Consider the following 13,260-nt stretch of genomic DNA (forward strand, 5'->3'; position numbering starts at 1 on the left):
TCAGTCCCACTCCCTCACTCAATCCCTCCCTCCCACTCAGTCCCTCCCTCCCACTCTCTCTCTCCGTCCCTCCCTCCCACTCAGTCCGTCCCTCCCTCTCTCCCTCTTCTCCCTCCCTCGCTACTGGCCGCTACCGTCGCCCGCTACCGCCGCCGCCCGCTACCGCCGCCCGCTGCCGGTACCGCCGCCGCCCGCTACCGCCGTCGCCGCCCGCTGCTCCCACTGGGCGCCGCCATTTTTTTTCTGACGCTGGCTCAGATCGACGTGCTCGCCCGCACATGCGCGGTAGAGCTGGTCTCTACTGCGCATTTGCGGGCCATCGGTCAGAGCCCATTTATAAGGTAGATTATAGTTCAGCTGTTCATTATATTCAATATGTTCCATGTAAACCGCCTCCCCGGCGATAGTTATCTCTGTTAAATGTGAACCGGAGTGATATGTATTGTATACAGGAACTTCCGGTATATAAAACAAAAAAATAAATAAAAATATAAATAATTGAAATTCCTAGTTTTAACAATTATTCCACTAGTTTGCCCAGTCCTCCAGGTCATCGAGATCCTCCTGGTTCTTCAGCCTGAACTCCCCACAATTCACCCAGACCTCCCACTCAGCCAATAGTACACAGATGCTACCATTAGGGGGGTGACCTGCACGGTGCGGCAGATGCTACCATAGGCTTGTTGGGCAGACTGGATGGACCTTTACTGCCGTCATTTCTTTGTTTCTATGTTTCTATAAATACGTTTAATATCACTTATGTAAAATAATTAGTACTTGTAAGTTAGCAAATCTACATGCATAATTGTCTTTAAAATAGCAACTTATATGTGTAAATGTTGGCCCCACCCTCAAACGCCCTAGACCACTCCCTTTTTTCACGCATATAGACCATCTCCCTTTTTTCTGTGTATATGTGTGCGCGAAAGCAATTATACTGCGTATCTCTGATGTTTATAAAATAGAGATTAGGTGAGTATAGGCTAAGTACCTGCATATATGCTCATTTTTACGAGCACAACTCTTTGAAAATTCATCCCTATGTATTAGGGCTGGTCTTGTGGCTCTTTGGCAGTATGGAAGGTCCCCGGTTCGATTTTGAGTTTGGTCTTATGCTTCCCAGGTCTGCTGAGACCAGAGATGCTGTGGAGGCATTCATGGCCTCTGAGGGGCGGGGATCATGGTCATTGCTTGGTGACACCTAGTAATGGAATTTGGGGATATAATTGCAGGGTTCTGGAAGGGGAAGTGCATGGCCCACAAACCTGAATTGTAACAGCAATGAGGCTAAGAAATTTTTGAAAAGTAGGATAGAAAACAGAGGAAAAAAATCTCTAGGTAGTCACAAATAAAGGTTCATGGCACCAGGATTCCGGCCCTGGTTCTGGCTGAGCTGGAGGAGGAGGAAACTGTCAGGTCAACCCCCCTCCCTGTGAAAAAATTACCCTCTATGTTTTCATGCATAAAACATATAAAGTAGGTGGAATTCATAATTTATTCAATACAGCACAGCTGCAAAGAGTTTACTATCTGTATAAATTACTATATTTTGCAACTGTCTTATATGAAAATCATTGGCAAAAGACAGTTACTCGCCTGTGAGTCTTCAGAAAATGTGAATGCTGAACAGCAGAGATGTGTGAAAATCATTAAAATAGGTTGATCAAACAATTCTCCAAATCTAAAAAAAAAAAATTTGCAGGCTGGTTGAACTGGTATGGCAAACATTTATGTAGGAACTGTAAGTAACTATGGAAAAACCCCTTTGGATTTGAAAAAATTTAAAGGCAAATTTCAGCAGATTGCCCATCGAATTCTGAATTTTCAAAAGATCCAAAGCGAATATTTTGAAGTCACATGGAACAGTTTAACATTTTCTTATCACTTTTCCCATCTCCACTGGTAAAATCCAACAGATGTTTCCCAGCAGCTTGGTGGAAAATCCTGTTGAACTTGAACTGGGCTGAAAATTTGCCTGGTTCGAGTTTGGCCTTGAATTTTTACAATGTTTACTGAACAGCTTTTCTTGTTGAAAACTGGATAACTTTTACTTTTCTAGAGCAATTTGATAATCGTATCTATTCACTGGGAGATAGCTGTGTGTTTTCTGTAAATCAGTATACGGTATAGCCTCAACACTGAGAGGAAAACTTTCAAACAATTCTGCACGGCCCCATATATGCGCGTATATGGAAATGCGGAGAACTACAGTATTTTATAACCGTGCAGATTATACAATATGCATTTAGACACTTATGCGTGAAAACCTGCAATGCATTGAGACTGCGCATTTCAATATACTGATTGCATGTAATTTTCATACATATTGTAGAATCATATATGTATATATTTTACATGGGTAAGAAAATACTTGCTTGCGTAAAATACCCTTATTTCTGCACGTAAGTTGGTTTATTTTAAAACATGCGCACATAATTAAATCACCAGTTTCCTGAGTCTTCCACCAGGTCACCCAGTATTTCTCCAGATCACTGAGACCCTTCTAGTTCTTCAGCCTGAACTCCCTCCAATTCACCCAGACCTCCCACCCAACCAATTCTTGACAACAGATGGGTCTGATATCAAGTTGCATGAGATAATTAGCAAGTGTAAAATTGCATGAATAAGTTACCATTTGTACTTGTGTAAGTCTATTATAAAATAGCAATTTACACGCGTACCTCTTAGACCCGTTCCGGAATGCCCCTAAATGACCCCTTTTTTTCATATGCAGATATGCTCATGAAAGCGAAAATATGTGCGTATGTTTGATGTTTTTAAAATAGCATGTACACGAGTACAGGCTACTTACACACTCATATGCTAATTTGAAAATTCACCCCATATTCTCTATCATGTCCATTATCACGCTTCACATTAATCTTTCTTTGATTAGAAATTACATGGACACATTAATGCTATATAGTACTAGATCTCTAGAAGTCATTTCCTTTCTCCTACGGACATGTTAGGTTAAAAGAATTTTATTTCAAAATATTTTTATTTTGTAATCTAAAGTGCAAATTTAAGGGGGGGCATAATTGAGATTAATATAATGGAAAATTTGTTAAAAGAATCATAGTATGATAATGCTATTTATTAATACTATATTATCAGCATGCTTTTTATTTTTTATCTTTTCATTGCTTTTTCAGTGTTTTGAATTTTAATTCAAAGGCGCTAAACTCTTAGGGGTAGATTTTAAAACCCCTGCGTGCGTAAATCCGGGATTTAAATACTTGCAGATTCAAATCTTCAAATATTGTGAATATAAGTGTTGAACAGCAATTATTTGCAATTGAAGAGTGTCAATAAGATCCCAAATGAGCAAACACAGAGATTCATTTTGAACTAAAAATGATCCAAATTTATTCTCTTTGAATATCCAATGGCTTGGATTTTATCCAGATCAATTTAGATTCTGCCCCAGTTTATTTTTAAATACCTGGACTCTTGCTTTCAGTTCATATAGGATGTCTGGGTTTGACCTAAACCACTTCATTAACCTTAGCATTAATCTGTTTTTCGTTTCTTTTCCTCTGCAGCGTAATACTATAAATTTGCAAATGGTAGTATACAATTGACCCATCCTGCTGACTGTACTCCTGATGGTCTGCAATGGAGCATCTCACATTTCAGTTTTCATCTCTCTGCTGTGGTGCCATGGTTGGTAACAAATGTCCCATTTTTTTTCATCGCTGAAAGTGTCCCTGATAGTTAAATTCTATACTCAGAAGAGAATATGGCTGTGGATCACTAGGTTTTGGCCTCATTAAAACTGTTTAGGTTATCTGTTGCTTTCTTCCTGTTTAGGTTCAATCAACAATTTCTCCCCAAGCTTTCTGATAAGTTCTGCTAGGTCTTCTGTATTTTGAGATTTTTCCTCAAGAAGTTCATATCGAAGACTCGAAATATCCTGTTTGATTTCTTTTAGTTCACCTAGAAAGCAGAAGAAGGATAATATTTAAACAAACAAATACATCTCATTTATATTAATGTTTCCACCCAGATCCAGTCAACTTGCAGGGTAAAATCCCTTTCCCTTGCATGTTGACTTCATCCTGTCTAAAAATGCAAACCCAGAACCATAAGTTCGAGTATATTGATATTTAAGGGCAACAAATGGATACAAATGCCAAGACTCATTTCATTTTAATGTCAAAAACAATTTAAATATAAATAATTTTCTTATTGATCAATCATTTTGCAATTCAAATTCTAACTTCTTTCTTCCCAGGCAAATCTAAGTTTATTCAATTTTCATGAAATATTCCTCCTATTCCTCTCATTCATCCATATGTTCCTTTCATGTCTGGCTGGGTAACATTTTCTTGCTACTTATGCCTAAAAAACAATTCATAGCAACTTCATTTCTTCCGATCCACATATGGACATGTTGTTAATCAGTTCCTTGCTTCCTTGTAAAAACTGGCATGCAAATGGTCAATAACCAGCAAGAAATACTGTTTTGAACAAAAAGTCACTTCTTGAACAGGTCTGTCTCCATAGATGCTTTCTTTTCACTCATTAAAATGTCCCTACGTATTACAGGATAAATGCATAATAAATATGAGGGAGTGATTGGTACATCACACCCCACACAATCATCCTTTGGGAGTACATCAGTCAATGCACTGTTTGGCAAACGGTATGAATAGATGTAAGCCGCGGCGTTTGCTGTATAATGAATATAAAATCTACACAGCTAGTTTTTCTTTCATTACTGTCTAAGGAAAATGTACTCACAGAGATTTTTGCATGCCTTCTCTCTAGGGAATTTTTATTTCAGAAACAACATACAGAGGACCTACTCACTAAGGGGCGGATTTTAAAAGGGTTACACGTGTAACCCTTAAAACCCCCCATGCGCACGCCGAGCCTATTTTGCATAGGCTTGGCGGCGCGCGCAAGCCCCGGGAAGCACATAAGTCCCGGGGCTTTGCTAGGGGGGGGCGTGTCAGGGGGCTGCGCGACATTCGGGGCATGGTGCCAGCCCGGGGGCATTCCAGGGGGGCGTGGCCAAGGCCTCCGGACCAGCTCCCGGGTCGGGTGATGGCACGCCAGCGGGCCACCGGTGCACGCGAGTTACGCCTGCCTCGAGCAGGTAGGGGGGGGTTAGATAGGGCTGGGGAAGGTGGGGGGAGGCGGAAGGAACGGGCAGCGTGCGCAGGGCCTGGCATGGGGGAAGGCGGAAGGAACGGGAATGGGCAGCGCGCGCAGGTCCTTGCGCGCGCAAGATGCACAAATGTGCACCCCCTTGCACGCGCCGACCCTGGATTTTAAAAGATACGCGCGGCTACACACGTATCTATTGAAATCCGGTGTACTTTTATTTGTGCCTGGTGCGCGAACAAAAGTACGCGCTTGCGCTTTTTTTTTTAAAATGTACCCCTAAGAGTTTTTCCCGTAGACACAAACTAGGAGTTATGCATACAAATTGGGCCAGCGCGCACCAAGTGGATTTTAAAGGCCGCCCATGGATGTGCGTACCTCGTGCTGTGTGCACAAGGCAAAAGTTTATAAAAAGAGGTGGGGCCTGGGCATGGGCTGGGAGGGGCATGGGCATGTTAGGTCCTGGCTAAGAAATGTGCGCATAAATACTTACTGTCCCTTGCAGAGTAAATTTATGTCTGTTATGGATGGCGTGTAACTTTTATAACAAAAAAATCTAGGCTAGTCAGTGGGGGTCACACGTTCTATCCCTAAACTGGTTGGACTGGGAACAAACTGGGAAAAAGACAAATAGTGTTGGTGCACGTCCCTTATCAAGTTTCCCCACTTATGTGGTAGACATGGCATTTGCATGCATATGCGTGCTTCCATTTAAAATGGAACGCGCATGTACGTGCATCCAGCCTATTTTATAACATGCATATATCTACGCTCGTATATTATAAAATAGACGTATCTCTGAAGGCGAGCCGGCAAACGAAGGTAGATGTGCGTCCATGTGCCTGTCTCAATGAATCTGGCCCATAGTTTTGTATAATCAAGACTGTGCATGATGTTGCAATCTCCATCCTTTCTTCATTGCTGTCACCTTCTCTTCAGTATGCGCATTGTTAAATATTGAGAATACTTTTAGCAGTGGGGAGGTTAGGCCAAATACCAAGTCCAAATTTCTGATGCTATTGGGCCTACAGACGAAGCACTCTTCCAAAAGACCGGCACAGACCCAATTACAGCCCTCAAAGAAAAAGAAAAGTGCTGTATCTCAACATCACACCTCGACACAGTCCATCCTTGTGGCCTCAAAAGAGGCAATAATGCTGGACCCTTGCTGTCAGCAAGTGCTAGATGATTCAAGACGTTCTCCATCGTCAGTGGGCCAAAATTTCCCAGAATCTCCTTCTAGGTCGGAGGAAGAATGGGTTCAGGTGACAAGTCTCTCTTCTTCTTCACCTCAATTCAATTCAGGTGTTCTCAGTCTTGTCTTCCACTTCCAGATACCATACCATGGGGGACATGCTGCAGGAGCCACTGCGTAAGAAACAAAAGGCTCCTGAGGTACTACTTACCCACAAGCAGAAACGGACAGCACCGGATTCAGACATCCTGCTGGCGGCATTGCTATCACACTGCCCAACAGTTCCGGTGCAGCCGATCATGCCGCCTCATGCTCAGCAAGCCTTTACTCAGCTTTTGGAGGCCCTGTCTGGCTTCTTTGAATCCATCCAATCTTCTTACCTACACCCTCTGTCTTCACTAAGCAGCACGGCTCAATCACTAAAGTCTTCAGAACATTCATCCCCGGAGCGCCCACTGTTACCTTTGCCAAGGGATCCTTCTCCACCAACACGGTTGTCGGACACTCAGGATGTTCTTCCACAGCCACTTACTCTGGACCCTCCGCCAACATCCCTGGACACCTCAACTGGTTACCCTTCGGACCCGCCGGAAGTACCAGCAGAACCAAATTCACCACTGGAGGATCTGGCGTACCCCAAACTTTTAGAAAAGTTGGGCTCGGTTCTCCATTTGGACATACAGAAGGTACCAGATCCCAGGGCAGCAACCCTAGACCTGCTAAAGATATTTGACCTCCCGGCAAAGCCGATGTCGCTTCCCTTGCACACAGTGCTTGACACCATCCTAGAGAAGTCCTGGGAAACACTGTTCACAATACCAGCACTCTCTAGGAAAACGGACCTGAAGTATAAGATGAAGCAGTCTCCCTATTATACTCTTCCTCAGTTACCCCATACATCTATTGTGATTGAATTGGCAATGCACAAAGCGAAGAAGTCAAGACTCCTCCGGGCAAAGAACTCCGGTTTTTGGATGACTTTGCCAAACGTTCCTTCCAGGCGACTATGTTATCAGCACAGATTCAACATCACCAGTTCTACATAGTCCAATATTTATACTAATGCGTTCAACTGTTAAAGGAACAGCTTCCTTCCATGACCCCAGTGCTTCCGTTCCTCAACCTATCTAGGACATGGAAGAAGGAATCCGCCACCTTCTCCGCACTGTGTATGAAGTGTTCGAAACGTCTTCCCGTGCTTCCGCGGCTGCAGTTGCAGCACATCGAATGGCTTGGCTCCGTGCCAGCACAATTAGAGAGGACGTACATGACACAAGTTGGATAACTTGCCCTGTAAAAGAGACAATCTCTTTGGCAGTAGATTCCAAGAAATGGTGGCTCAACTTAAGGAGCAGTCTGTGGCCGAACAATCCCTAACGAACCCTCCGTCCTACTCTGCTTCTTCACGTCGTTATTTTGCCCCGCCGCGACGACGGCCATTCCAAAGCCGGGCGTAGCGCCCATATGCTTCCTATCGCCCACCGGCATACCAGCCGCTGCAGAGACCGCAGCAACCACAGAACCAAGGTCGTAGAGGCTGCCCTCGATCTCAACAATCCTAGGGACAACAACCCCCTCCTATGTCCAAGACGCCTCCGTCTTTTTGAGGATAGCCATACCACCATCACACACAGTAACAGCAGGGAGGATGACAGCATACCTTCAGGAGTGGAGAAAAATCACCACTGATCATTGGGTGTTAGATATAATCCAACAAGGTTACCAGATTCAATTTGTGAGTCCACCCCCATTTCCTCATTTTTCAACCAGAGGGAGCCGAACGAATCACAACCAGCTGGGGATGGAAGTAGCTTCTCTACTTTGACAACAAGCAATTCACTGCCTACCTCCATCAAACCATAATATGGGTTTCTACTCTCCATATTTCCTCATTCCCAAAAAATCAGGAGATCTCTGCCCAATCCTGGATCTCTGAGAGCTCAAGAAATACATAGTCAAGGAAAAGTTCAAGATGATCTCCCTCAAGACCATTCTGCCCCTAATCCAACCCAACGATTGGATGTGCTCCATAGATCTGAAGAATGCGCCCACTCACATTCCAATACACCGATCCTCCTGGCAATACCTGTCCTTCCAATTCAATGGCCAGCACTATCAATACAAAGTTCTTCCCTTCGGACTATCAGTGGCACCCAGAGTGTTCACCAAGTGCATGGTGGTGGTAGTGGCATTCCTCCGTCAGAAAGGAATTGTAATTTTTCCGTACCTCAACGACTGGCTTATAGTAGCCTCCAACCCCAACACGCTATGGAAGCATCTCCAAGAAACAATCCTTCATCTCAACAACTTGGGCCTTGTCCTCGACTACCAAAAATCCAGTCTACACCCTGCGCAAACCATTCAATTCATAGGAGCGCTTCTGGACACCACTCGCCACAGAGTTTTTCTGCCACAAGAAAGGAGACGCATGATTCGCCTTCTCCTACAACAGCTCAAGGCCACACAGCCACCGTCAGCTCGCCAGGTCCTGGCAGTCTTGGGTCACATGGCCACATCGATTCACGCAGTATCAAATACAAGGCTACACATGTGACGGATACAGTGGGATCTCAAATAACAATGAAGACAACATTCTCAACCGTTGACATGGAAAGTGGCCTTAACCGGAGACATGATAAAAGATGTAGATTCGTGGTTAAACAAAATGACGCTCACCAAAGGAGCCCCATTCAATTTGTTGCTACACAATGCAGTTCTCACCACCGACGCCTCCCGCAAGGGATGGGGGGGCGCACCTAGATCACCTACAGACACAGGGCCTATGGTCCTTACAGGAACAGCAATTTCAAATCCACCTCCTTGAACTCAGGGCAATACGGTACGCATTACGAACCTTCGCCTCTCACCTGCAAGGTCGACAAGTCATGGTCTACATGGACAATCAAGTAGCCATGTTCTATATCAACAAACAAGGTGGGTCTAGTTCTTAGACCCTTTGCAAGGAAGCCCTCAACATTCTGGAATGGGCGAACTACCACTCGATTCAGTTGCAAGCCACATACCTACCCAGCATGGCCAACACGCGAGCAGACAAGCTAAGTCACGTATTTCATCCACATGAATGGTCCCTCAATCACACAGTGGTGCAGACAATCTTCATGAGGTGCGGAAGGCCGTTCATCGACCTTTTCACCACAGAGTTCAACAGGAAAGTAGCTCGATTCTGCTCCATTTGTCCCAGCCAACACGGGACAGCTCAGGACGCTTTTCTCATTCCGTGGACGGAGACACTACTATATGCCTTTCTTCCAATTCCACTAATTACAAAAACTATACAGAAATGAATTCAGGATGCAGCACAACTGATTCTCATTGAGCCAGCATGGCCACAGCAACCATGATACACACACCTCCTCAGTTGTCCATAGAACCACCGATTCGGTTACCGAACCAAGAAGATCTCCTATTGCAAGAGGAGGGGACCCTCCTCCACCCAATGCACTCTTCCCTCCACCTGACGGCATGGAGGTTGAGCGGCTCCTTCTAACAGAACAGGGGTTTTCCTTCACTGTGCAAGATATCATTCTAGCATCCAGGAAACCTTCTACATGGAGAAATTATTAATTCAAATGAAAGCGCTACGCCTCCTGGTGCGGGACGAAAGGCATTGACCCACTAACCTGTACACCTGGAAGCCTTATTGGATTACCTCCACACATTATATGTTGCGGGCCTAGTCAGAACTTCAGTCAGGGTTCACCTCAGTGCTCATTACACTGCTATAGTGGCATTCCACAGATCGCACCACGGTCAGCCTATATCAACTCATCCCATGGTATCTCGCTGCTCCTGCTCCCTGTGGATGACTGGCTGCCGCAGCATTTGCCTGCCACCCTCTCCGGCGTTCCTGGACCAGCTTGGACGCTGCCTCCCGCCATGCTCTCCAGGTACCTTAGGGTGCGCGCTCCGTGCGGCCCTCATTCTTATTTCCTCTATGGCGCGAACCTCAGGGGCGTCCCCCTGTGATGATGTCACGCTGCCCAGATATTTAAGCCTATTGTTTATTGCTAGTCTCTGAGTTAGCAAGGGGGATTTCCTACGAATGGTATTCGCTCTCCGTACCCAGCTACTCTGCCTCCACTTCTATTTGGACCCTTTGGGGTACCTGCTCCTCCGGGGCCTTGCTGCTTCTTTCAGGTCACTATCGGGAACTGGTACTTGCTCCTCGAGGGCCCATGTTCCCTGACTCGCTGCCTGTGTCCATCTCATCTTCTACTTGGAAGAATTTGCTATAGACACCATCTGTGAGTACCACTACCATCTACTCCTCAGAGCTGTTTCCCTGGAACCAGGTACTCACTCCTCGAAGGCCTGCCTCCGTTCCAGCACCAGTGCCATCTTCTATGGAGAACTGCTGCGTGAGTACTTGCCAATGAGTCTCTGCGCCCAGGGATCTGGTACTCACTCCTTGAGGGCCAGCTCTCCCTATCTTGGGGCTTCTCCATACTGGGGACTCTGTGAATGTCTCAGTGTACTCATTTTCTCAGTTCTTCTTCCTACAGCACTGCTACTGGAGAAGCCGCCGTTCCAGCATCCTGAGGAACACTAGCCCATCCGGGCTCCATCTTCTGCTCACTACCTCCACCACTGGTGGCTTCACAAACTGTCTAATAAAAGATATAATCTGTGTTTGTGTGTCCAGAGCTGAGCCTGACCTGTGGCCCCTCACGGGACTTCTCCCTGTGGGCGTGGTCAGCTGCCACAGTATCCAAGGGTCCACCCAAACCCTACAAAACATAACACTGCTCTTTTATGTTTCTTGGGAAGATGTGATTCTCAGGACCCGCCTAAAGAAAACTAAACAACTGATTTCACACCTACTGCATGGAGTATGAATAACAATTCCCTTCTTTTGGAAGGGAACACCACTTCTGGATCATTGGAGGATGGTAGTGACAGAAATTGCCATTATAGAAAGAATTACTTTTGTCCTTAGAGACAATCTGGAGAGATATGATAAGATCTGGGAGGGTTATTGGAGATGGACGAATTTATTAATTTCATTATATTTCATCCCAATATTGCTGATCTTCTTTTGCTATTGTTACCGACCTAAGTGTGTTCTTCTATCTGGTCGATTTATTACATGTTTGATATTCTGTATGATGGTAACTTTTAAACAGCCTCATGGACGTACATGTATGCATGTATGCCAGCTCACACCAAAGGATGCGACCATTTTATACCATAATGTGCGTATATACAAGTATGTTATAAAATCTGCAGTATGCACAAACATGTGTGCACAATTTTATATGGATGCACTCATGTATGCACAAATGTTACCTCTACTGTGTAAATAGGGTGGATTTTACTAGGCAAGTGCGCCAATACAAATACCCATTTCCCCAGTTCATTCCCAGTTTGCCCCAGTAAAGGATAGGTCTTCCTAACCTCTCTAACTAGAAAGACTCCCTTTCACCCTATTAGCCCCAACCCTTCAAACCCTGCTGACTAGCCTTGATTTTCTTTATTTTAAAACTTACACCTTATCAATAGCAGAAGTAAAGCTCCACGGGGGACCGTGGTACACACTTGTGCACATAAATATTTATGTTACAGACCCGGACCACCCATGTCCCATCCAGATCCCTCTCACACACTGCCCCTTTTTTTTCCTTTTCGATTTGTGCTCGTATCAGGAGATATGCGCGTACTCAGGAGCTTCTTAAAATATGTGCAGCGACGCCAGCTTAAGTCTCGGCCGTATCTCTCAGCATCGGCACGTATAGGGCTTTTAAAATTGACTTTAATTATATTTTTTTTAAAAATTGCCTTGGAATTGTGCAATTGTGTGCATGCAGGTTTGCTGGAATAATTTTCAAAGCAGACTTGTACATGTAAGTTCACTTTGAAATTGGTCTAACTTATGGCATATTTCCTGGCTACCTTATATGCGAGGTTAGAAAATTACCCCCACAATGTATAGAAATCTGATTTGGAGTTAAAAAGGGATAATTTATACAAAGATATATAAAGGCTTATGAAAGTATCAGCTTTCTCTTTTCCCTTTCATAACTATGAAACAAAGTAAGTGGCAAAAGCTCTATTTCTCACCCTTCTTAGAGAAAGATTTTCACACGTCTATATACTAACACTTTGCCTGCTCAGAAAGGTTCTTATTAGAACATGGATCTTCCAGAAAGCAACGATGCACTTATGGAAAAACCAAAGTCTGTCAATCAGCCTAGTTGTTTTAAATACCAGGGGCACTTTTAGTGCAACAGGGGAAGAAAACGCCTTTCCTCCCCTTCCCCCGACAGTCCCCAATGTGAGAAGGGTTGTTGTTTGTGGAAGAAAGGCACAGGTTATTAAAAAAGAAGGAGGGGATACAACATAGCTAAGGCTGAACTGTGAAGCTTAGTGCTTGATTATTAATTAGTGCTTCTGTCCCTCCACAAACATTAGCCTCTGCCAAAGCTCCCATGAACGAGCTCTCATCCTCTCCAGTAAGTTATGAATGTAGCAGCATTGTCTTCTGCCAAAGAAGCAAAGAACGATTTGTTGGCAAAACTCTCTTCTTTTCAGGCTGGGGAATTTCAAGAACTGGACACTATTTCAGGGCACATGCCACTTCTAAAGCAAATATGTGACAGACCTTAATAACTTGTTGTGCTTGTGGAACTAATTAACGGGGTCATTCATCAAACCGCGATGGGCTGATACCGCATGTGTTAGGGCGTTATCGCACGTGATAACGCTCTAATGCGCACGATAACTTCTGCATCATGACTTGAAAATGTAAATTGGGGAGGAGGAATAGCCTTGTGGTTAGAGCAGTGGACTATGAACCAGAAGACCAGCGTTCAAGTCCTGCTGTCGCTCCTTGTGACCTTGGGCAAGTCACTTTACCCTCCAGTGCCTCAGGTACGAAAACTTAGATTGTAAGCCCTCTGGGGATAGAGAAATACCCACAGTACCTGAATGTAAAC

The 13,260-nt window shown here is 44.6% G+C and overlaps 1 protein-coding gene across 1 annotated transcript in view; it reads right to left on the minus strand.

Annotated features, from left to right (window-relative positions):
* Positions 1 to 351: 351 nt before the first annotated feature.
* TRPC6 (transient receptor potential cation channel subfamily C member 6) overlaps positions 352 to 13,260 on the minus strand; it is a 357,579-nt gene continuing 344,670 nt past the window's right edge. The window contains exon 12 of the mRNA XM_029602398.1: positions 352 to 3,939. Coding sequence (XP_029458258.1) covers positions 3,788 to 3,939 — 152 coding nt within the window. The 3' untranslated portion in view covers positions 352 to 3,787. The remainder of the gene's footprint in view (positions 3,940 to 13,260) is intronic.

Source organism: Rhinatrema bivittatum, chromosome 5 (assembly GCF_901001135.1).
Source record: "Rhinatrema bivittatum chromosome 5, aRhiBiv1.1, whole genome shotgun sequence".
NCBI classification, from domain to species: Eukaryota; Metazoa; Chordata; class Amphibia; order Gymnophiona; family Rhinatrematidae; genus Rhinatrema; species Rhinatrema bivittatum.